Genomic DNA, 26,033 nt, shown 5'->3' with positions numbered 1-26,033 from the left:
AGAAAAATTCCTCTTTATCATTGACAAGACACCATGAGCTACTCTTGCAGCTCGTCTGCACTGCTCAGAGAACTTCATATCTGCCTGCACAATTACCCCCAGGTCCTTTTCATTCTCCACCACTGTCAGTGTAGTACCGCAGAGTTGATACGTTGATCTGGGGTTACTGTTTCCCATATGCAGCACTTTACATTTGTCGATGTTAAACCTCATTTGCCACCTCTCAGCCCATCTGTTCAACCTGTCCAGATCCTGTTGCAGCAGCATAGCGTCAGTATTGTCCTTAACGACCCTGCCAACCTTTGTATCATCTGCAAACTTGGACATTAAACTTGATATCCCATCATCAATATCATTCATAAACACCGAAAACAACAACGGACCCAACACTGAACCTTGAGGAACTCCACTAATAACATTAGTCCACGTTGAGCAGTGTCCATTGATTACCACTCTCTGTCTTCTGCTACTCAACCATCCCCTTATCCATAGCAGCAATTTGCCTCCAATGCCACACTGCTCCAATTTGTGCAGCAGTCTTCCATGTGCAACAGTATCAAAAGCCTTTCTAAGATCCAAATATATAATATCAAAGTTATTCCCTGCATCCAGTTCTTTTGTGACTACATCATAGTATCCAATCAAATTGGTCAGGCAAGACCTGCCCTTTCACACTACAATCGTAGTTTTTCTTTAAGAGTTGTCTATGGTGTATCTACATCGATATTATATAGATATCGTAACGGATTGATGTATTCATAGCTGAGGAAGAGACACGGTGTCAAAAACTTCTGTATTTTATTTTATCAAAAGAAGTGAAGCCCCCTAGTATATTATTATATTCTATTTTTTTGCTTGTCTGTTCACGTAGATGGATAAACTGACAAAGAAATAGTAATTGCTGTATTTCTTTTGCTCCAATTTTAAGAGGCCTCTAAAAGAGAAAATATAAAATTTTATAAAAATCCATCCACTAGGATTTGAGTTATTATATGCAGATAGACAGACAGACATGGTGAAGACAGTAGGCATTTATACACTTATATGCTAATGCAACTGAAAAAGGTGATGAGTCTGCTATTAATAATATGAACCATACCATAATCATTAAATTAACCATTTTCAGTATGACACGTTGAAAGCTTGCATATTTGTTCTTGTTTTTTTATACATACACCAAATTCTGAGTTCATCAAATCATCATGCTCACCAAATTGTTACATATAGCAAAATGTCATGAACCAAATTGTGATGCACCGAACTGTACAACAAATTGCCTTGCACCAAACTGACATGGCTCCATTTAATCATTTGCTCTCACCCCCCCCCCCCGGTGCCAGGTGGGAAGGAGCAGCAGTGCATAGCACACGCTTCTTGATTAGACCGGGGTTCGAGCCCGTCACCACCAAATACAGAGGATGCGGAAACGTCAGGGAATGACCATCGCATATCCCGGAGCAGTATGGCCTTAGTTGCTAATGCTCCTAAAAATCAAATAACAAACTAACAATCTCATCCTCCCCCACTCCTTATAGAACATATCTTTCCTGCTTTTCCTTCCTTTTCTCCCTTCATTAACATGCACATGACATAGGCATATATACCCCCCTCCCCCACTTGTGCACTAAGCCATAGAACAGTGTCTCCCCCATGACACAAGTGTCTGTTCTGATTATAGCATTGTACATCATCTCCTGGCTATGGGTGTACAGTATATTACTTCAACCATAGCCTAAGTTTCTTTTCCCAGTTGAGAAAAGTTCCATATATAACCTGAAAGCTACTACCGATTTTGTTTTTATTGGATTTATTTGTGATATATTTTTAATACTTTTAGAACTAGTTTATTTTTATTGATTTTATACATGCCATTATTTGTATTGATTTTATACATGCCATTATTTGTATTGCTTTTATCTACAATTGTTGTTTTAATTTTTTATATTTTATAATAATAAACTTCATTACAAGTTGTTCAGTGGTTGCAAGAATGTATATGAATATTCTTTTTTCCCCCTCTGATCAATACCAAAAAGCACTATAAGATGAAAATATAACCACCTTAGTATGTAGCAGGAGTTTTTAACCTTTTTTGTACATTCACCTCTCTTCCAATTTTGTTCTGTAACCTCAATTCCCTTATTCTAGTTTTAAAATGTCTGTAAATTCAATTTTGATATTCATAAGTCTAGTAACATTTTTAATATTATTTTAAAGCAATATTCATTTATTTTTTTAATCAATATTTGTTTATTTTTAAGCAATATTCATTTATTTTTTTAAGCAATATTTGTTTATTTTTAAGCAATATTCACAACTTGAGTAGCATTTTTAATAATTTTAACACTTAGTGACCCAAGTTTCACAAATATGCACGGGAGAAAGATGCTGTAACATTTTTTGTAAAATTGTTTCCACATTAACAGAAGTGACCCCACTAAATTTAAAAATGTGAGCCTTCAAAGCCTCACTTGAAATGGAAGTTGTTTATTTCCATTAATAAAATAAATTAAAAAAATACTTGAATAGAAAATTCAATTTTCGAAAAGACTTAAGCCACAACTTGAAAAAGAACAGATGAAGCAAAAAAAAAAAAAAAAAAAAAAAAAAAGAAGCGATATCGCTAAGCATAAATGTTGGTGTATTTTGGAAGACTTTCTCAACTTCCCTGCACCACTATACACCTCTCTGAGGAAGGTGACTACCTGGTTGAGAAGCTCTAGCCTACAGTAAGCAATGGTCTAGTGATTTATGACTCATTTCACTTTACACTCACTTTTTTTTTATTTTTTTTACACTCATATTTTTCTTGAGTATCAAATTTTTAAAAATGACTCATTTGTTTGTGTACTAGAAAGCAAATAAAAGAGCTCTGGTTGCTGCACAAATATTTCACTAACTGTTTTGTACATGAAGGGTTACACCTAAAGCCTTGCACCAGAAGAATTTAATCTTTAAAGTTTTGTTGATCCAAAACAAGGCCCCTTCTGAACTGAAGTTTTCCCATCTAAACATTTGAAGTGGTTTTCTTGCCACCTAGCAGGTTTTCCCAATCCCCTGGATTGAGTGGCTCTAAAAGGTAGAAACACTCAATCCAGGGATCATTATCATTGCCTGCTACACTCTATGTACATTCATTCACAATTTTTGGTTGTTATCAAGAAAATAATGCGGTTGAAAATGTGTAATATTTTGGTTGTTATCAAGAAAATTACTCAAAGAGGTAAATACCATCAGGGATAAAGGGAAGATGTTTTGATTTCGTAAAGGCGACTACGGAGGTCTGAAACAGTATTAAAATTCTATACGGTGGGACCGACTGATGATGTTACCAACAGCAAATTCAAAATGGGAGGCATTCAAAGAATTACCCTTGGAAGCTACTAGGCTTTTTATACCAACTAAGAAATATTGTTCAAGGTTTAGGCCTAAATGGATGTCAGATGAACTAATGAGACATGTGGCAGAAAAGAAAAATGCTTGGGATACATATAAATTAACAGGTGATACAGAAGCCTATGATAGATATAAGCTGGTCTGTAACCAAGTCACAAAGGAGGTTAAGGCAGGCAAAGGCAGATTATGAGAAATCGTTGGCAAAGGATGCAAAAGGAATCTGATTAGTACACTTGATATCGATGGTTCAGCCATTGATGATCCTGCTCAGGTAGCTCACAAACTAAATGAGTACTTTGCATCTACATTCACACACGGGGAGTTATTCAGGGAGGGGAATGCCAAAGGTGAATTAAACTCTGGAAGTGAGCTAGATGATTTTGTAATAACTGAGAACAAAGTGGAGGAGAAATTGAATTGTTGAAGATAAACATAAGAAAGGCACCTGGGGTGGATGAGATCTGTCCAGTTATATTAAAGGACTTTGTTATTTGGTTTTTAGGAGCATTAGCAACTAAGGCCATATTGCTCCGGGAATATGCGGTGGCCATTCCCTGACCTTTCTGCATACTCCGTATTTGGTGGTGACGGGCTCGAACCCCAAGACCTGTTAGTGAAGGTATATCAGGCTTAATGTCCAAGTTTGCCGCTGATACGAATTGTTGAAATAATACAGGTGATACGAAGGTCGGCAGGGTTGTTAATGACAGTACGCCACTGCAACAGGATCTAGAAAAGTTGAGCAGATGGGCTGAGGTGTGACAACTGAAATTTAACATTGACAAATGTAAAGTACTGCATATAAGAAGCAGTAATCCCATAGTATCTTATCAACTGTGTGGTACTACACTGACAGTGGTAGAGAATGTAAAGGACCTGGGGGTAATTGTGCAGACAGATATAAAGTTTTCTGAGCAGTGCAGATGGTCTGCAAGAGTAGCTCATGGTGTCTTGTCAATGAATGACAGGAATTTTTCTAGTAGGGATAAGTAGGTGATTATCCCCTTGTATAAGGCAATGGTTATGTCACACCTTGAGTATTGTATACAGGTCTGGAGGCCTCATTTTAAGGATGTAGAACTGCTGGAACGAGTACAGAGAAGGGTAACAAGATTAGTGAATGGAACAAAGGGTTACTCTTATGAAGAAAGGGTTAAATTTTGCAAATTACAGTGTCTGGAGACTAGGCACCTGCGAGGTGATCTGATTGAGGTGTATAAAGCCTTGAATGGTTTGAGCATGCTGAATGCTAATGGGATTTTTACTGTTGCTCAGAATAAATCGCCTGAGAGAGCATAAATTCAAATCGAGGAAAGTCAGTTGTGGGATAGATGTGCGGAAATTTGCCTTTAGCAAACGTGTTGTTGATTGCTGGAACAAACTTTCATCTGTCGTTGTAGAAGTTGATAGCTTAAATAGATTCAAGGCAGAACTAGAAAAACATTTGGAGCGAGTGGATGGGTGAAATGAGAAATTTTTTTTTTTTTTTGGCTGATGATATATAAGCCTGCTTTCTTGCATCATGTGCCTATGCTAATGTTTTTCTAACATTAATGATTGATGAAAAAAGTATAATGTTGCTTGACACTGAGATAAAGCCTTCCATTCTTTATGCATGCTGTAAGAAACTAGCACAAAGTGGATAATAATTTTATAGGATTCTCTTATACTTTTTTTAGCATTAGAGAAACAGGACACTAACACTGCTGACACTAAAAGATAAAAGCATTCTAATCTTTGTGTACTGCAAGAAACTGTAGCCTGAAGTTGTTAATAATTTTACAGGGTTCCCTAATATTCTTGCCAAAGTAAATTGAATTGTTAAAATAGTCAAAGAACTAAAGAAATTGATATCAAAGGGTTGTTCAAATTATACTTATCCAAGCTGACTGGAAAAGATTTTGTAGATCTTGGCAGTTCAATAAGAATGAAGGTGTTATAAAATCTTATCTACACCCATCAGCATGATGAAAGGCTTTAAATGGTAGTTTATCTGGCTGACTACTGTTTCTTTAATCACTTAGTGAAAAGAGTTTTTATAAAAACAAAAAGAAATAAAAAAGAGCCCAACAAGGTAAACTTGCGTTGTTCTTCAAGGAAGCATTTTCAGCCAAGCAGCTCACAATGGATTATAATTATTTAAATGTTTGTTATTATTTATATAGTACAGGTATGTTCGTGTCAAATGGCACCTGGGATTTCTCCCAACTACGCTATTTATATAGTACATTAACATCGTGTTTTTTTGTTTGTACAAGCATGTGCAGTCATGGTTGATTCGCATGGTTGTTGTGCAAGCTGGAAAGCTAGGAATAAATCCTACACACTCCACCTGAGATCAGATAACTATAGCCTTGACTGAAGAGTGGGTGTGTCAAACTTGCTTGGCAAGATTCAGATTTTCAGAAAATTCAAATGTTACAAATGAGAATCTTTAACATGAGATTTAATTGTATTTTTTTTAGTTTTAAAGTTAAAAATTCTGAGAAAGATAAACAAAAATATCTTTATTTCAATAAAGATGACAAATTTCCTAGGGATTTTCAAACATTTAACTTTAGGCTAAGTGTTTTAGTTTAGATTAAATGTTAAAATATCACTTTTAATAAGAAATTCATGAATGAACTTTTGTGTAATCAAATATGGAAAAATACAAACATTTTATCAATATTCATTATTTATACACCGGCTTTGCAAAAAGCTTATTTACAAAAAAATTTGTTTTACAAAAATTTCAATGTAATTTTACATTAAATTCAAAAACATCTGCACATTTCTTAAAATATTTGAACAAATACATTAATTACAAAGGTGTCCTTACATTCTGTTTTCTGGATACAAAAAAAAAATGAACACAATTTCTGAATGGAATGCTTATCTCACTAAGTTGATAGAATATTAAAGGCACAGTTCCATTGCACTCTCTACTAAGTAGTCAAAACCTTAAATTCAGTATGGCACATTTTTGTGTAATTATCCAATATACATAAAAGTAGCTAAACTACTCTATTAAGAAATTAATAAAGAGAAAATCTAAGTATTAGGTTAGTAGGCAGTTGAATATGACAAAGCACACATATGTGACAGAGCCACATATTCCTGTTTGTTGAATGTACAAGATAGAATTTTTTATTCAATTTTGTTTGACTACCAAACTAAAAGTAGAAGATATTTAAAGTAAAAAAGAATTTGCAAAGTGTTTGTATATAAGCATTTATATCAATGTTTATATACAACCAGCCAGTGCAAGTTTTGGATGGTTTATAAAAATCTGTTCATTTTAGAGATAAGTTTACACAACTGTGATCGGATTGCAAGTAGCCTATTATCCTTTATTTACATGAAAGTATTGCAAAATTATTAAATTTTTATAGCTGTAATTATTATTGCTTGTGAAAAAGCAGAAACAAATTAACATATGTGGAGTTTGTTCACAAATACCAGGAGAAAACTTCATAACCACTGAGTATGAAGGTGACAGCTAGAAGATGTAAACTATATATTATACTTAAAGCAAGGAAAAAATTCAAGAAATGGAAGGGAAAATTAATAAAAATGTTTATCTAATATGGAATGAAAATATAAAAAATTTTAAAGATATTGCTGCTTGCAATGCATGTATATACTATAATTCTGGATTGGTTATTTTCAGCTTAAAGTGAGATATCTAACATAAGTGTTTTTTAACTATATAAATCTTCATATTTAACAATTAATTTTATTATTGTGTTAGAGTAGCAAAAAAAAAAAAAAAAAAAAACTACTATATTTTCAAAATGCTTGCTGTGAATTCTTTCTTAAAAGACAGTGCACTATTAGAAGATATGTTTTTTTGCAATTTTTTTTTTGTTCCATTTCCAAATGCAGAATATAAATTTGTCTTATATTACAATATATCCATGCTTTTATGTTGAGATGAGTTCCACTTGATAAAATAATTAGATGATTTGGAATATAAGTTTGTGATATGGATAGCCGGATGATGATGGTGCGTGCGTATGTGTTATTGTGGAGGGCTGATTTGTTTTTATCTGTTGAAAAAAGTATCAAATTTCAGGAACAGACTTTCAAAATTAATAAATCTTCTTCACCAATTTATATTGTTGATAAATAAAATTTTACCTGACATTTTTAAACACTAGATAAAATATTAATTAAAGCCATCTGAACTTTCAGAAAGTAAAATTGTGAAATGGAATGTTATCCAGTCTAGGCAAGTTACACAAATACTATAACAGTTTAAGAACAACATAGGATGTCAAAGAGCCCATAGTTAGTCCAACTCCAATACAGACAGCCAGCAGGCTTCCAGCAGTCTCCTGAAGTAGTAACCTGACATGTCTAAAAGAAAGAAAAAATACACAGTACAAGCTTTAAGTTTAAATTATTCATCACACACACAATGTCATTTATATATCTATATACACAACACACAAGGTGTTTCATAACATGTAGGCTAGATTGATTCAGGACCTAAAAACAATTCAAAAAGTTTATACAAGCATATATCCAATTCTGGATGGTTACATTGCTGTGGCTGTTTGAATTAAAAAAAAAAAATGGCTATGATGTTTATAACAGTAAAAATATAATAAAAAAATAAATAAGAATAAGCAATCATGTACAGCAGGCCCCCGTTATAATGCGGTTCGCTTTACGTTGATTCGCTATAACGCTGTTCTTATATTATAACCCATATCTGACTATAACGCTGTCACACATCACTATAATGCTCTTTTACAGATTGCATTTTGGCATATTTAACAAAATCGTTTCATCTGATGGAGTGATAGCTTGAAAATGAATAGCAAAACAGCATTAAAATGTTTCCCACGCCGACGAGAAATTTTTCCACGCTCAGTGAAATTTTCTTGCACGCTAATTTAATACAGTACAGTGACTTGTTACGTAGTTCCGAGATCAACATTTTAAAAAATGATCAAGTATATTGCTTGTAATATTTGCGTTATATGCATTTATCCAAAGACTAATCATAACTCATTACAGTATTAGACATCGTGCGTAACGGTCAGTTTACTCGAACATTGTATCATAATTAATGCAACCAACGCAGTTACATTTTCGAAGAGTTAATAATGGCCGATAAGAATGAAAAACCAACAACATCTGGACGCAGTACGAAGACTATAAATGTAAGAAAAAGACTGAATTTGAAAATTAAATTAGATGTTTTGAAGCGAATCGATTCCGGTCAATGACAAACGGGTGTGTGCCATAATTTAGGACTTGCAAGTTTAACTGTAAGAACAATTATAAAAAAATAAAGAATTAATTTTAGCAGCGAGAAAGACAGCTGTTCCACTGCAAGCAACTAGGGCTAGCCCGACTATTAGGATTGAAATGGAAAGACTTTAACTAATTTTATTGAAGATAATATCCAATGCAGAATTCAGTTAAGTTAAATATTATAAAAGAGAGAGAGATCTGAAGAAAATTCACCTGAAAAAAAAAAAAAAAAAAAAAGTGGAACCATTTAAAACTGGTAAGGGCTGATTGAATACATTTAAAATCTAGGGAGAAGCCGCAAGTGCAGATCAAGGAACCGAAACTTTCAAAAAAGAACTTGTTAAAATTATTGAAGACGGGTATTGTGTGTTATACTTCTCAACAAGTTTATAACACAGATGAAGCAGGACTTTTGTGGAAAAGAATGCCTAAAAGAAGTTTCATATTGAAAGAAGAAAAAAAAAACATGCCGGGTTTCAAAGCGGCGAAGGATCGGGTGACTTTATTGTTGGGTGGTAACGCTTCGGGGGATTTAAAATTAATACCCTTTTAGTTTATTTAGAAGAGGGCCAACCCAAAATCGACACATTTTTCATGATTAAATTCATCAATTAAAATCAATTTAGTCAACTAAATTCATGATTTTAATTGGAATTTCAAGTTTAATTTTGATACGTAAGTAGTTACCACATAATTATATACGTATGTAATGCAGAATATTTTATATGTACAAATATTTGAATATTAAATATTTTGATCGACATTTGTGCATCTTTTCACTACCGTTTATTATTGATTAGGAAATATCCTATGGCACCGACCGCAACTTACAAATACATATGTTACCTTATGGGAATGAGGTGCTCACTTAGCGCTCTGTTTTTCCGGAACGAATTATCAGCGTTAAGCGGGGGTCACCTGTACTCACATCTAGTATAAATAAAAATTTTACAAGGTATGGGTTTGCTTATGTATTATTTTATACTATTTCATTTTATTATTTTTACCATTGAAAACACCATAGGCATTTTTTAAAATTCAATCAGCTTAACTGTTCAGAATCCGATACATGTTTATATAAACATTTATTCATTGTTTTCAGATCCTGAATTGATCTTGAAAGTATGATCCACATGTTATCAAACATCCTGTATATAAGATAACTTTATATTGTGCATTTAAAAGTTTGAACTTAGTATATCATATGTGGGCAAGTGTGAAAGCAAAATTTTCCAATATATATATTGGAAAGCCAGCAGTATGACAAGACAAGAGTGAAAAAAAAGTCTAAATTAAATCAAACCAAGCAGGGAGGGAAGAGAGGGGTAACAAGAGTAAAAATATTGCAGCAGAAACTCTCTAAAATAATTTAGAAAATCTAAATGTACGAATAATAATTCATTGAATTTTAAAAGCCAATTAAATAGAAATTTAACGGTGCCCACTCTGATGAGCACCAGGTCCAAATTTAAGTGAAATATCACCAACAGATGTAAACCACTACAATAAAACAAAACAAAAATAGACTGACCATTACGCCCCATCTCGACAGAGGACCACAAGGCCAACAATGGTCAGGGAATCGTTGCATTTCGAACGCTAGACAAATCACCGCAAAGGAGAATCGATCGAAAGATCAGTCCGCCACCCGATCCCCAGATCGAACCGCCAATGCAGGGGAATTGAACAGTGGTGGTCCTGATGCAGCGAAAATTAAAAATAGAACAGATATGAGCACTCCAGTGCAAAGCCACGCTACTGACAAAAGTAATCTTAACCGGTTAAGATTACTTTTGACTTTTTTTTTGCTCTTGTCTTGCCATACTGCTGGCATTATTTTATTTTTATTTTAACCCTTATTCTAATTTATTTGTATGGTTATATTTCGAGCATCATGTAGAGGAATATGCTTTTTGCTGCCTCTGATGTATGCTGTACCCTTTTTATTTTTATTATAAAAGATTCCGTTTCCAACTATTTTAAACGTTATTCATAATTATATATATATGACACTGGAGCTTGTTGCTCGTATACATATATTATGCGGTTGTCTGTAGAAGTGTGTATTCACAGGCTAATTTGCAGGTTGTGTTGTGAAAGATGAAAAGCCTGGAATAACTCAAGGGGAGAGCTCTACTCTCTCTGTCTGACAGACCAATTGTCCTCAACTGAAGACTATAAATTCAAACCCAAACAAATGGCAGTGTACTCTACTAATTAAACAGCCAATTATGTTAGAAAGAAAAACTTATTTAAACCCAAAATTTTTACAAAAAGAAAAAAGTAAATGTAAGACTGCTAAATGCATTAGTTACTTCTGTTCCTTAACATTCAAAGTTACTTTTGTAACTCAATTGCAACCTCCCCACTGCAGAGTCAGTTTTTCCTGTATTGTTCTTGCAACCATACAGTTTTATCTTATCATACAGAAGAATAATGCCTCTGTGGTCAAACAGGCATCATTGCTTAAATGATCTAATTGTTAACTGTATTCTTTGACAGTCTATTTTGACTATTACAGTTCAAAATGAATATCTCCTTTGTATGCAACCAAAATTCAATACATTTTGAATTTTTGTTGCATATGAATTAGATGATAGTTTAACCACACTGCCTAGCTAGCCTGAAAATATGCAAGGCACTTTTCAGGCTGGACAGTGTAGTTAATGTAGCATCTAATCACTGCTTTTTTTTGCAATAAGTATTAGTGTTTCTAGTGGCAAATGTTGCAAGCTTATCTACCAGTAGCCATAAAAAAAAAAAAAAAAAACATTTTTCATATCACCTGTCTGACCCACCTAAAAAAAACTAAATTCCTACTTAAATTTATTCAATCTACTTACTTCCACAACTCCAGTTGTAAGTTTGTTCCAACTACCTGCTAGCTGAAAGCAAATTGCCACATGTCTATCCTGCAGCCATGCTTCCTCAATTTATATTTATGTCCCCCTCATATGTAGGCTGGGCAAGAGGAAGGGTGCCATCAGCTATGAGCTTATTCAATCCATTCAAAGATTTAAACACCTCAATCAGATCTCCTTGCAGGTGCCCAGTTTCCTGAAGCTGCAATTTGCAGAATTGAAAGCTTTCTTGGTAAGAACAAAAAACCTTTCTGTTACCTTCACTAATCTTGTCACTCTTCTTTGCAGCCATTCCAAGAAATCCACATCCTTCCTAAAACCAGGCTTTCAGATGCCGTTTAACTATTGCCTTATACATATAATGGGATAATTGCCTCCTCATCCTTTTTAGCAAAATTCCTGTATATCAATTGAAAAATCCCATGAGCAGTCCTGGCAGCTCTATCTTCAATATTCCAAGAACTTCATGTCTCAATTGCACAATTATCCCCAGGTCTTTTATCATTTTTCACTACCTTCACCATGGTACCATCTAGGTAATACATTATTCAATGTTAAACTTCAATTGCCACTTCTCAGCCCATCCTGTCATTAACATTAACCACCCTGTCAATCTTCATATCATCCTCAAACTTAAGACATTAAGCCAAATGTGCCTTCATCAGTATCATTAACAACAAGGGGTGCAGCAGTGAACCCTGGGACACTCCAAGAACAACTTTAGTCCAAGAAGAAGAACATTTCATTGATTGATTGATTGATTAGTATTGATTATTACATATTGATTATTCCATTGTATAAGGCAATGGTCAGGCCACACCTAGAGTACTGTATACAGGTCTGGAAGCCTCATTTCAAGAAGGATGTAGAGCTGCTGGAACGAGTACAGAGAAGGGCAACAAGATTAGTGAATGGAACAAAGGGGTGCTCTTAAGAAGAAAGGCTTAAGTTTTGCAAATTACAGTGTCTGGAGACTAGGCACCAGCGAGGTGATCTGATAGAGGTGTATAAAGCCTTGAATGGTTTAAGCATGCTCAATGCTGATGGGATTCTTCCTCTAGCTCAGAAAAATCACCTGAGAGGGCATAAATTCAAATTGAGGAAAGACAGATGTAGGATAGACGTGCGGAAATTTGCCTTTAGCCAGCGGGTGGTTGGTTGGTGGAACAGACTTCCATCCCTTGTGGTGGAGGTTGATAGCCTAAATAAGTTTAAGGCTTAGCTGGACAGGTATTTTGAATGAACAGAGGGGTGAAGCGGAAGTGGGTTTTTTTTTTTTTTTTTTTTTTTTCTGGCTGATGCTGCATAAGCTTGCTTTCTTGCATCAAATGCCTCTACTAATGCTAATGCTAATTTCTGAATAAATTTAAGTTCCTTAAATTTATTCAAAAATGAATAAATTTAAGGAACTATCCACTTCCACAACATCAGAGGGTAAGTTTGTTTCAACAATTAATTATTCTCTCACTCAGAGCATGTTTTTGCACATCTATCCTGCAGCCAGCCATATTCAATTTGAGTTTATGCCACCTTGTGTGTGTTGTCTGAGAAAGAATTAGAATATCATGATTGTTAAGTTTACCCAATCCATTTAATGCCTTAAAACACTTCAATCACTTTTCCTTGCAAGTGCTTAGAGTCCAAGTGCTGCAATTTGGAGAACCAAAGTCTCTTGTTGTAAAAGTGTCCCTTTCTTTGTGTTCTTCACTAATTCGGTTGCTGTTCTCTTCACCTTTTCCAACAGATTCAGATTCTTCTTAAAATGAGTCCCTCCACACCTATATGCAATTGGTTGGTTGCTGTAGGGTTTTAGGTGCATCAGTTTGTGTTTTGTGGTTGATTTTCTGCTGTAAATATTTTGCCATATGAAGCACCAGCATTTCCAGGAGGGGGGAAACCATGTTACCTACCCTAACCTGAAACTGACTAACTCAGCCACGTTGTGAAATAGGTCCATAAAAATTCCTCACATCATTGATGGGATTCATAATCAGGTCTTTCCCACCTAGTGTGGGAAAGACCTGATTATGAACTGTCCTACCCACGATCTTATACCCTTATATACTGAATACTATATATAATTAAAATATCGGTGTAAATACACCATAGTGAACTCATAACGAAAAACTACATAAGTAGTTCAAAGGCACTGATTTAATTGCATCTCATATTGTGACTACCTTCACAATGTGTTAACATGTATTGCACTACCTCGAATAAGTAATGCTTCACTCATAGAGAAGACTATTGTTACTTCTCTATGAGTAGAGCATTACTTATTGGAGTAGTGAAATACGTGGTAACTCGTAGAGAAGGTAGTCAATATGAGATACAATTAAATCGATGCCTTTGCACTACTTGTGTAGTTTTTCATTATGAGTTCACTGTGGTGTATTTACATCGATATTTTATACTAAATACTATATATAAACTGAAGATGTGTAAATATATCCCCAAAATCACAAAGGGGGATCAATGGTTGAAGTGAGTAATTACAGATCTGTAAACTTGACTTCTATTCTAGGGAAAATAATGGAGTCACTGGTTAAAGAAGTAATGCAAGATCACCTAGACAGGAATGCAATTATACTGCAATCGCAGCATGGATTTTGTAAGTGGCAGTCTTGTCTTACCAATCTGATTGGATGCTATAACACAGTAACAAGGAACTGGATGCAAAAAATCATTTTGACATCATACACTTAGATTTCATAAAAGCTTTTGTTACTGTTGTATATAAAAGACTACATAAAAATTAGAGTGGTGTGTCATTAAGGGCAAGTTACTGGTACAGATAAAGGGATCCCTAGGCAGGAGAAGACAGTGGTTATCAATGAGTATTGCTCAGATGACTGTTGTTTTCAATATTTATTAATGATATTGATGAAGGTATTATTATTATTAATATCCATATGATGCCAGGAAGCCTGAGGCTTATGCTGCACCAGGAAAAAAAAAAAAAAAAAAGGTTCCCCAGTAACCCTGAGAGAGAGAGAGAGAGAGAGAGAGAGAGAGAGAGAGAGAGAGAGAGAGAGTGTGTGTGTGTGTGTGTGTGTGTGTGTGTGTGTGTCAAAATTAGAAGGGAATCACCAAGAAAGAGAAGAATGATGATATCCAGCTCAGGACCCTGGGTGTGCCAAGCCCATACTCACCAGATGTGAGCCCCCGGGGTATGTCAGACTTAGTGTCTAAGTTTGCAGATGATTGAAGGGTGGTTAATGACAGTAATCAGAGAATGATACTGCAATAAGATGTGGAAAAATTAGGAGGATGGACTAAGAAGTGGTAACTGAAGTTTAACTTTGACAAATGCAAGGTACTTCATATGGATAGCAGTAATTCCAGAATAACTTAGCACATTCTCCACAACACATTTTAGGGAAGAAAAAAAAAAAAAAAAAAAGACCTGGGAGTAATTGTGCAGTCAAAGTTCTCTGAACAATGCAGATAGGCTGCCAGAATAGCTTATGGGGTTTTATTTGCACCCATTTACAGTTAAAGATATACAGGAATTTTGCAAGCAAGGATAAGGAGATGATTATCCCATTGTACAAGGCAACAGTTAAGCCATATATTGAGTACTGCATAAAGGTCTGCAATCCTCATATTATTTCATATGAGAGCATCTTATTAACCCATATCCAAATGTAGGAATGCAAATACTAGCCAAGGTGGAGGGAGGCCACTACAGGTAGAATCAATCTTCTTAATAAGCTTTTATTAAGAAGGTAGCCAATAAGCTTTTATTAAGAATACTATGATAAGTAGCTGTGGTATTACAACTAGAAATGGAGAGATTGGAGAAAGTCAGCAGCATTAGTCTTAATGCCATCAGCATAAGACAAAATATCGCTAATTTCTTTCAGAAAAGGTTGCTACATAATAGAAATTATTTGCACCCATTTACAGTTAACTTTAAATTAAAATAACATATTATATATTTATATATAAATATAATTATCCTATGCTTTATATAATATCCATTGTATTTTGATATACTGTTCTACTGATAGGGTCACAGTAACAGATAGTACCTACTGCTAATTACTTTTACTGGTGCATCAATGGGTGTTTGTCACTGATTGAGTGCTCATGGATATATTCAGGCAGTAATTGGTATTGTTACTCCTATTATACTTCATATTCTTGCTTCTTCCATATTTCATAATTTTGTTTTCATTTTAGTATTTTTCTAGTTTGGATTTAATAAGTATATGCTATTAAATGTTATGGTATTTGGCTCTGGTGGCTGATATACTGGTATATATTGATTCATAATAATATATTTAATATTATATATATATATATATATATATATATATATATATATATATAACAAGAGCAACTGTGTTGTAAGTTATTTAATAAGAACTTAATAACTGATGCCATTTTAAGAAATTGATTTAAGTTACAATTAGTAAAGACTATTAAATTAATAACTTACTTATATTGCAATGGTATCAAACAGAAAAAGCCAGATACTAATGGACGTTTTTTCAGCATATTAAACAATAAAATTTTTTCTACTTCATGAAATTCAGAGAGCATTTCTTTAGTATAGTTATTATATTATTTTTTTTAACTTGCACAACCTATAGTTAATCTTAAATTAAAATAACATTGTATTTTGATATACTGTTCTACTGGTAGGGTCACAGTAACAGATGTGATTAACCTTATAGAAAGTACATGTTTTCTTTTGTGGAATTATTTTAAATTAATTTAAGTTTTAATTTTATCTTTTACTCTTCATCACAATGTCAACTTCATGATCAAAGAAATGAGTTATGTATAATTAAATAAAGCCACTGCTAATTTTAATATATGAAACTCAGGTATAGTGTGCAGAGAGAGTCAAGTGCCCCAACTAGTAAAAATGAGTAATGAAACTGTGAATGCCTATGAGGACACCTGTAGTTTTTAGAACTAGAAAGAATATTGTGCATGTGACAAATGTTACAATGAAAGATAATACTTCCCAGTTACTGTGACAGACTCTTCAGCATTACATAGAGAATGATAAACAATGATAATTTTATATACAGTTTATACTTACTTTGGTCCATTAATCATTGCCATAGTTAATATATAGCCATTACTAAAGCCCAAGAGAGAAACAAATGTTATAAAGTAGGCATCATTAGTAAATATGACTGGTAGATGACTGCGTGGTTGAGCATTACATAGCATGAAGAGAGGTATAAACAGTATTCGTAGACAAGAGAGGACAAAAAGCCAGTAACTCTGTTTAACATCCTAACAAAAAAAGGGGGGGGGGATATATTTAGTGATACATGGAATTCTTTGCAACAGTAGTTGTATGTAATAGTTTTTCAATCTTGTTCACTTATAAAATATAAATTTTTATACAAAGACAAATTTATTTAATATAATCAAAAATTAAATTTATTAATAAAAAAATGCTCAAAACATTTCCGCTTTTCTTTTTTTTACATTTTCAGTGTTAAAGAAAATTAGCTGAGCATTAGTAAACTTTATATAACTTATTCTAATTTATTGATCTAATTTAAAAATATATACAACCCACCATGATTGTCATGGTCCTCTGTCAAATACTTAATACAGCTGATTCCGGTTATTTGGGACACATCAGGACTAGTGCATTTTGGCCCAATTAAGTGGCTGCCCTAATTATCCGAAATTTCACGTAGATAGTTAAAAATACAATGGACCCCGCTTTACAATTGGTTCACTGTACAATCAAATCATATTACGATGGACTCATCATAGTAAAGTACCGTTCACTATACGATGTGGTAAGGGCTGGTCATTGTGATCACGTTTGTAAATTGAATTTTAATTCTATTAATCAGTGATTCTAATTAGTGAAAATAGGAGGAATATTATCCACAGGCTATAAAAATAAAAATATATTAAGCAGAAATTTACCCTTATTACCTTACCAATTAAAAAAATTAAATGATACGTGAAAATCGGAAGAATATACGTGATAATCAGAATAATTAATACATACTGTAATATGTTTTTTTTTTTTTTGTTGTTGTTGGTGCATCAGCTTCTGCAGCCATAATGCACCTCCCAAAGTTTTTGCATTTTACTCTGATCCAAGCCCGAGGCAGGATTCGAACCCACGACCTCTGGGTTGTCAGGCAGGCACTTTACCCACATGGCTAGCCCGGTCAGCCTCTGTAATATGTACATACTAACTAGTTGACATTTCTGTTCACTGACATTTGTGAGTGGGGGTTAAAATTTAAAACAGTAAAAAGATAATCAATAACAAAGAACACGGCACACACAAATTGCAAGTGAGAATGGAGTAACAAGTTATGAAGCTTTAAAAATAGGAATGAAGAGAAGATTCTGAAAATTAATTTTTTTATATGATTGAAGATTCCATGGAAGTGTAAACACATTTCACCATAATAACCCACAGAATTCCAGCTGTCGGTATTATCGCAAATTCAATAAAATCGAGTTTACTATCCGTTTATTGCCGCCATAGCCAAGTGGTTAGGCACGCGGGTGTATAAGTACACATGCCGGGTTCAAGCCCATGACTGCTGAATATAGTGCTGTTTCTTGTATTATCTCTATCTTGTGAACTCCTCTGACCATATGGTCGTACCGGAGTATAAACAGAAAATTTATTTATTTATTTATGATAGATTGCACTAACAGAAAAGCCCAATAAACAGGGGACTGCTAATTGTTTTTGTTTTATGGTTGTGACCTCCAGAAATCCGACCGAGCCACGTGGTATGGTCGGAGACAATCGTAGGGTAATCTCCAGGTAATCTGCAGTCTTCTGCCCCGATTAAATGGCATGTTGTCCCAATTAAGCGAAGTAAACCGTGTCTATTTTCTCGATTGGGTTCTAGGGTAATCATGGGGTAATCTCCGGTGTTGCAGTCTTCTGCCCCGATTAAACGGCATGTTGTCCCAATTAAGCAAAGTAAACCGTGTCTATTTTCTTGATTGGGTTCTGTTTTTTAAGATTTGTCCCAAATAAATGGCTGCCCCAATTAACCGGTGGCCCAAATAACTGGAATCCACTGTATTGTATTAGTAGAGACAAATGATGCAAGAAAGCAAACTTATACAGTATCAGCAAAAAATATTTAAAAAAAACCTTCCCACACCACATCACCTCACAGTCTCCTCCAATAGTTTGTCTAGTTCTTTGTAAATTTATTCAAACTATCCACATCCGCAATAACAGATGGAAGTTTATTCCAACAATCAACCAACCGCTGGCTGAAAGAAAACATCTGCACATTTATTCTACAAACATCATTCCTCAGTATGAATTTGTGCCCCCTGATGTGCACAGTCTGAACAAGAGGAAGGATTCCTCTTGTCGGGGAAAAGGGAAATATGTTGTGCAAGAAGGATAGGTGAAATAGACCTGGGTATGTCTACCAGGGACAAAATTAGATGACGTAGAGCAGATATCATCTTTTAAGGACACAAAAGGTGATATTGTTATACACACTGGCACTATTGATATTAAGAGTAGGAGATCTGAGGACTTACTTATCAAGTACAGAGCACTGTTGGGAAAAAGTCATGAGTTAGGATTGAATTTGAAAGTGTGTGCAATTCTGCTCAGACATAATAGGAGGGAGTATATGTTGAGAGCTTTATCCATCAATTCAGCCGTGGAGAAAATGTGCAAGGCTGATGGGGTAGAATTTTTCTCAGCATGGTCTTTGGTTGTTAACAAGAGAGACTATTTTTACAGGGATGGGATACACTTGAATAGAAGGGACAAAAGAATATTTGCTGATGCCATCAAGGCATCAGCAAATATTCTTGATAGATGAATTGAAAAAATGCTAGCATTGAGGGGGGGGATACACAGACATAGCTTAAGTAGAGCTGCAGGTAGAGGTGAAAGTGATTCTTTCACTGCCACTATTGGTACATGCAGCAGCCTGGAAAGAAAGGTGTCTGGAACTTCAGGCCCTGCTGTGGATCATCATGGAACAAATAAATACGTGGGCTGTGTTAGAGTAACTAGGAGTAAGAACACATGCCTGTATACTTGTATGTATGCTAATGCTAGGAGCATTGTAAATAAATTTGATTAATTTGAAGTACAGTAATACCCCGACTTACGCGAACTCGGAGTTACGCGGTTCTTGATTTTTTCGTTTGGCAACGCTGCCGCCCACTATCTTCAAGGTCGTTTTTCATATGTTATCGATATACGGTGCGACGGCGGAGAATGAGAGCGAAAGATGAACAAAATTCAACTTTGCTGCTTTTATGTTTTTTATATCAGTGAAGGGGAAACACATTTCACCATAATAACGTAAAAACCAACACAATTCCAGCTATCGGTATAATCACAAATGCAATTAGATCGATTTCACTACCAGTTTATAACAGATTTCACTAGCAGAAACGCAACTGGATTTTTATTGTTTTATGGTAGTAACCCCTAGAAATGTGAGGTGTTAATAGCGTATCTCTGCCTTTATGGTGTTGTTTATTCAGTTGCTACATGCGCTCAGCTTTGTTTATGCATATCAAGCGTGCCTCCTCGTTTTGTAATTGTGCTTTATTCCCTAAAAATGAGTAAAATACTTAATTAAAAGGTGTGAAAAGGAAGCGTCCTGGTGAAGACACTGCAGATTCGGAGAGAAAAAGAAAAGCAATTATCGATAAACAGAGGCGGACTGGGTCAAAATTCTTACCCGGGAAAATTTATAGTGGCCTCATACTATGGTTTAACCCCAAAATCACACTGGCCCACTGGGGTTTCCCCGGTAAGGCTTATGGCCAGTCCGCCTCTGTCGATAGAGAAAAAACATGAAATTGTGAAACGCTTTGAGCGAAATGAAAGACCATGTGATATTGCACGTGCTACAGGCCTAAATGAAGCAACGGCGAAAAGCACATGGAACGAAGAACGCGTTATAGCTACAAAGCAAGGAATAAAAAAAAAATTATTAGCTTGCTACGAAGAAATTCTGCGTGAAAAAAAGAACGCGCTGTGTTGTCAGACGAATTTGTTAGATTTTATGAAGCCATCGACATCGAAATAACTTTTTAACGTAAGTCATTTGTTTTTTTAATACATATTTTGTATTAATATGTATAAAGAACTGCAATTTTATTAATATTTTTCTTCTAAACTAGTGTTTTTGTTAGTCCTTGGTCCCAATTAAGCAAAATTTATATGTATTTATATGCAAAGTTGTACCCCGACTTACGCGAATTCGACTTACGCGATTTTCGTCGGACCCACCTATCGCATAACTTCGGGGTATTACTGTACTGATTAAGTCAAATGTGGACATTGTAGGAATAGTGGAAATATAGTGTCACTCAAACATAAGTGGTGCTGAATTTGAATATGGGGAGTACAATGTATACAGGAATGACAGATAAGACAGGAGAGGTGGAGGGGTTATGCTCTTAGTTAAGAAGCATATTAAATCTAAGGCAGTGCATCCAGCTGACATCGGTGCAATGTTGAGTCAGTTTGGTGTGATATAATAAGCAGTAGGAATGGTTATAGGCTTAATGACTGTGATGAGTATACCAAACAGCTATACAGAGAAACAGAGTGGGCCAACAAATCAGAATGTCTCATAATGGCAGATTTTAACTTTCGAGATGTTAACTGGAATTTGTGGGTTGGTCACTCGCACACTAGCAAGACTTTTGTGGATTTCTTGGATAACTGTTTTCTACAGCAGCACATTACAGAGGAAATAATAGGGCACGATACTCTAGATCTGGTTATCAGCAGTGATTCTTCATGTATTAAGAATCTACAGGTAAAAGACCCACTGAGTGGCAGCAATTACAGTGTACTAATTTAAAATTGTTTTAAATTGTGTGCAGTCGGACCAACTGATGATGTTACACATAGCAAATTCTAAATGGGAAGTATTCAGTGAAGTAATTAAAAGAAGCTACTAAGCTTTTCATACCAGTGGAGAAACACTGTTCAAGGCATAGACCTATACAGATATCAGATGAACTTGGCAGAGAAGAAAAGTGCACGGGATGCATATAAATTGAGGGGTGATACAGAAACCTATGGTAAATACAAATTAGTCTGTAATCAAGTCACAAAGAAGGTTAGGCAAATTATGAGAAATCTCTGGAAAAGAAAAAGACTTCTATGCTTATATTAACAGTAGAAGGAAGGGGTTGAATCACATTGAGCCACTTAATGTCTATGGGTTAACTATTGATGACCCTGCTCAGGTTGTGGCCAAATTGAATAAATATTTTGCATCTACGTTCACCCATAGAAATTCTTTAGGGAAGGAGATGCCAGAAGTTTATCAGCTTGTGATAACAAAGGAAAGTGGAGGAGAAATTGCTGAAGATGGACATAAAAAAAGACACCTGGTGAGGATGAAATCTATCCAATTATATTAAGGGAGGTAGCAAAGAAGGTAAGCAAACCCATAGCTATAATTATGAGAGCATCCTTGGATTCAGGGGAGGTTCCTATGGAGTAGAGATGTGTGAATGTATTCCCAATTCATAAAGGGGGATCAAAAGGTGACACTAGCAATTACAGACCTGTTAGGTTAATATCTGTTCCAGGGAAAATAATGGAATCACTGGTTAAAGAAGTAACGTAGAACCATCTGAACAAGCATGCAACTATACTGCAAGCCCAGCATAGATTTGTTAAGGGGTGGTCTTGTATAACTAATCTGAGAAGTTACTATGATGAAGAAACTGCATGCAAAAAATAATTTTGACATCATATACTTGGATTTCAAGAAGGCTTTTGATACTGTTGCACATAAAAGACTGCTGTACAAGCTGGATCAATGTGGCATTAAGGCAAGTTATTGCTATGGATAAAGTGATGGTTAAGAAGACAGAAAATAGTCACGAATGGGCACTGCTCTTTGTGGACTAATGTTATTAGTGGAGTTCCACCGGGTTCAGTGTTGTTTTCAATATTTATCAATGATATTGATAAAGGTATATCAGGCTTAATGTGCAGATGATAAAAAGGTTGGCAGAATGTTTTAACGACAGTGATCAGGGTGAGCCTCTAAAACATCTAGAAAAATTAAGCACATGAGCTCAGAAATGGCAACTAGAATTAAACATCGACAAATGCAAGGTACTGCATACAGGAAGCAGTAATCCCAGAGTAACTTATCAACTCTGTGGTACTGCACTCAGGGTTGGGGAGAATGGAAAAGACCTAGGGGTAATTGAGCACAGTCAGTGACATTCTCTGAGTAGTGCAGACATGCTGCCAGGACCCAGCTCATGGGGTTTTGTCAATGATATACAGAAACTCTGCTAGCAGGGATAAAACAATGGGTCCAGCACGAAATGCTGGCAGACTCCACTAATAAGATTAGTCCACAAGAGCAGTGTACGTTGATCACCACTCTCTGCCTTCTTGCACTCAACCATTCCTTTATCCATAGAAGCAACTTGCCCTTAATGTCACACTGCTTCAATTTGTACAGCAGTCTTTTATGTGCAACAGTATAAAAAGCTTTCCTGAAATCCAAGTATACATTATATTAAAATTTTTTGCATCCAGGTCCTTAGTTAATACATCATAGTATCCAGATAAATCGGTCAGGCAAGATTTCTCCCTAACAAACCCATGCTATGACTGAAGTACAACTGCCCTCCTGTCTGAATGGTAAAGCACTACTTTTTTAGCCAGTAAGATCATTTTCCATGGAACTGAAATTAAGCTAACGGGTCTAATTACTCATGTCTCATTTTGAACACCCTTTATGAATTGGAGATACATTCACACATCACGAACATACAATTTGTGTTTTCTCTGGTTTTACTGCTCATAACCATTCCTTGACATCTTTATTTTGTTATTTGGTTTGTGTTAATTGTTTTATTATAATTTATTTACTTATGTTAATTATGATTTAGTTCAATGTTAAAATTTACTTACATTTTCTTTGTTACATTTGCTTATTTAAGTTATGGAGGGCAGTGGCAATGACAAATTCCCGAATTAAAGCTGAATTTATTTGTTGTTTTCTTCCTGTTTCTTGGATCATATAGCAAGATTTGTTGATATTTGGCTGGATAGTGGTTAACAACGGAAATATGTCCTTTTTCTCAGAATTCACCAGTACTGATATTTCCTTAAAGAGGTGGTGCTTATTGAGTTCCCGGTCTTTAATTTTAATTTTGTTATGAATGTGACATCCATCCATATGCACGCATTTGCACGGCTAAGGTTGAATGTTGCATTTAATCATGCATTTGCACAGCTAAGGTTGAATGTTGCTTTTTTTTTTTTTTTTTTTTTTTAAGATTTTATTTTAAATATTAGAGTATCTTGGTATTCCAGTAGCAGAATTGCACCTTACAAAGTAAAATCTTAATTGTAATATTAATTTGCTACATTTGTTTCATGGTAATTAGTATTTCTCTTTCTAAACAGTCATGGAGACCATCTTATAATGAATGTGAATTTATTATTGCTGGCAATGATTTAGAAATAATTACATATTCCCATTTACAGAATGATTGAAATGTCTTTTTTTTGATGATGGATTTGTTTTAAATGTTCAGAAGAACATTTAAACTAAGATCATGAGGGCATCAGTATATTTGCATACATTTTACAGTCAATTTGCATGCTTTCTGGGCACCATACACTGATTCCATGGTGATGAAGTTAGGAATGCATGATTACCTCTGAAATTGTCAGTTATAATAAATTCTTTAAATTATAACATAGTGTGTGAGGTATGATCAAAAGTTCAGAGGGTGACTCTGTATCTTGAGACTGCAGTGTTTGTTGCAAGTTTCGATTTTCAGTAACACACAAATTGCCCATTTATCTTCTGTAGGCCTGAATTAACACATGTTTAAAAAGGAGTTTATGTTTCATTGTACTTTAAAATGAATGATTTTACTGAGCAGAAAATTTGCATCCAATTTTTTGCAAAATTTGATGCACAACAAAAAGTGCAACAGAAATCTATGAAACCTTAAAAACAGCTTTCAAAGAAGTTCCCGTGTGTTGTTTGAAGGCTTTTTCAGTAGTTCACAATGTTTAAAGAGGGTTTCTTCTCTATCAAAGATCATGACTACTCTGGCCACCCTTCAGCTTCAAAAAAGAAATGACTCATTTGTGTTCATGATCTGATCAGGAGTGATTGAAGTTTAACTAACTGCAAAGTTTTTAGTACAACTGGTAGTGCTCAAGGAACATGTCAATCAATTTTTGCACAAGATTTGGGGATGCAATGCATTTCAACCCAGTTTTGTGCCTTGCAATCTCATTGATGATCACAGGGAGAAGGAAGTTGTTGTAAGCCAGGATATTTGTCAATGTGCTGCTGCTGATCCATATTTTGGATCAGCAGAAGCTTCATCATTACTGGTAACAATTTGTGGATGTGTGGTTATAAACTGGAAACAAAAGCCAAGTCTTTTAGCTGGAGGGTGCTGTCTTCTCCAGGGCCCAAAAGAGCAATGCAATCTTGATCAAATGTGAAGTTCATGCTTATTTTATTTTTTGACCTACAGGCATTGTTCATTATGAATTTATACTGCACAGTCAAATAGTGAACCAGAAGTACTAAAAATGTTCTGAGCGATTGCACAATGCTGTTTGCATTGTGCAATCACTCAGAACTCAGGAAATTGGTGTTTGCCCCTGCACACCACTCAGTGCTTCATTCACTCCAACATTCCATACATTTATTGTATTTAATCTGCAAAGAGTTAAATTCTTCAAAAATATACAGAATGGGCCAAAAGTAGGTATACAGCACTGATCGGGTCATGTTTAGTCTCTTAGATGCTCGAAATGTCCTCCATCAACGTTGCAACATTCCTGGAACCTGTCCTCAACACTGTGACACACAAATTCTGGTAGCACCAATGTCGATAAATGCTTGAGAGATGAACTCCTTCAATTCGTCCATGTGGGACTTCCTCTCAAAAATTTTCTCCTTTACTATGCCTCAAAAAAAAGAAGTCCATAGGCATCAAATAAAATAAAAATACCATGACCTGATCAGTACTGTATACCTACTTTTGGCCCGCCCTATATATACAGTGGATTCCTGTTATTTGAGACAAATCTTAAAGAACAAAACCCAATTGAGACTTCGCTTAATTGGGACAAGGTGACCGCACTCGAGATTACCCTACAATTGTCTCTGACCATACCATGTGGTCTGGTTGGACTTCTGGAGGTCACAACCATAAAACAATAAAAATGATTAGCAGTTTTTCACATGGGCTTTTCTGTTAGTGCAATCTATTATAAACTCAATCTTATTGAATTTGGGATAATATGAACACCTGGAATTCTATGGTTTTTACGTTATTATGGTGAAATATGTTTTCCCTTTCATGAAATCTTAAATCATATAAAAAAACAAATAAATTTTTATAATCTTCTCTTCATTCCTATTTTTTACTCCGTTCTCACTTGCGTGTATCATGTTAGTTGCAATTGTGTGTGCAGTGTTCTTTGTTATTGATTGCTTATCTTTATTACTGTTTTAAATTTTAACCCCCCCCCAAATGTCAGTGAATAGAAATATCAAC

The 26,033-nt window shown here is 35.0% G+C and overlaps 2 protein-coding genes across 2 annotated transcripts in view; one reads left to right on the top strand and one right to left on the bottom strand.

Annotated features, from left to right (window-relative positions):
- LOC150077018 (equilibrative nucleoside transporter 2-like) overlaps positions 1-7,662 on the top strand; it is a 140,523-nt gene extending 132,861 nt beyond the window's left edge. The window contains exon 14 of the mRNA XM_090385623.1: positions 7,573-7,662. Coding sequence (XP_090241749.1) covers positions 7,573-7,579 — 7 coding nt within the window. The 3' untranslated portion in view covers positions 7,580-7,662. The remainder of the gene's footprint in view (positions 1-7,572) is intronic.
- The window catches only part of LOC150077017 (equilibrative nucleoside transporter 1-like), a 157,806-nt gene continuing 139,073 nt past the window's right edge, over positions 7,301-26,033 (bottom strand). The window contains exons 12-13 of the mRNA XM_090385620.1: positions 16,561-16,760; positions 7,301-7,737 (exon numbers count right to left, since the gene is read on the bottom strand). Coding sequence (XP_090241746.1) covers positions 7,626-7,737; positions 16,561-16,760 — 312 coding nt within the window. The 3' untranslated portion in view covers positions 7,301-7,625. The remainder of the gene's footprint in view (positions 7,738-16,560; positions 16,761-26,033) is intronic.

Source organism: Mastigoproctus giganteus, chromosome 12, assembly GCF_048544385.1.
Source record: "Mastigoproctus giganteus isolate SK-2022 chromosome 12, ASM4854438v1, whole genome shotgun sequence".
In the NCBI taxonomy this organism is placed as follows: Eukaryota; Metazoa; Arthropoda; class Arachnida; order Uropygi; family Thelyphonidae; genus Mastigoproctus; species Mastigoproctus giganteus.
Note: the sequence above shows the minus strand (reverse complement) of the source record. Positions and strands in the feature narration are given on the sequence as shown.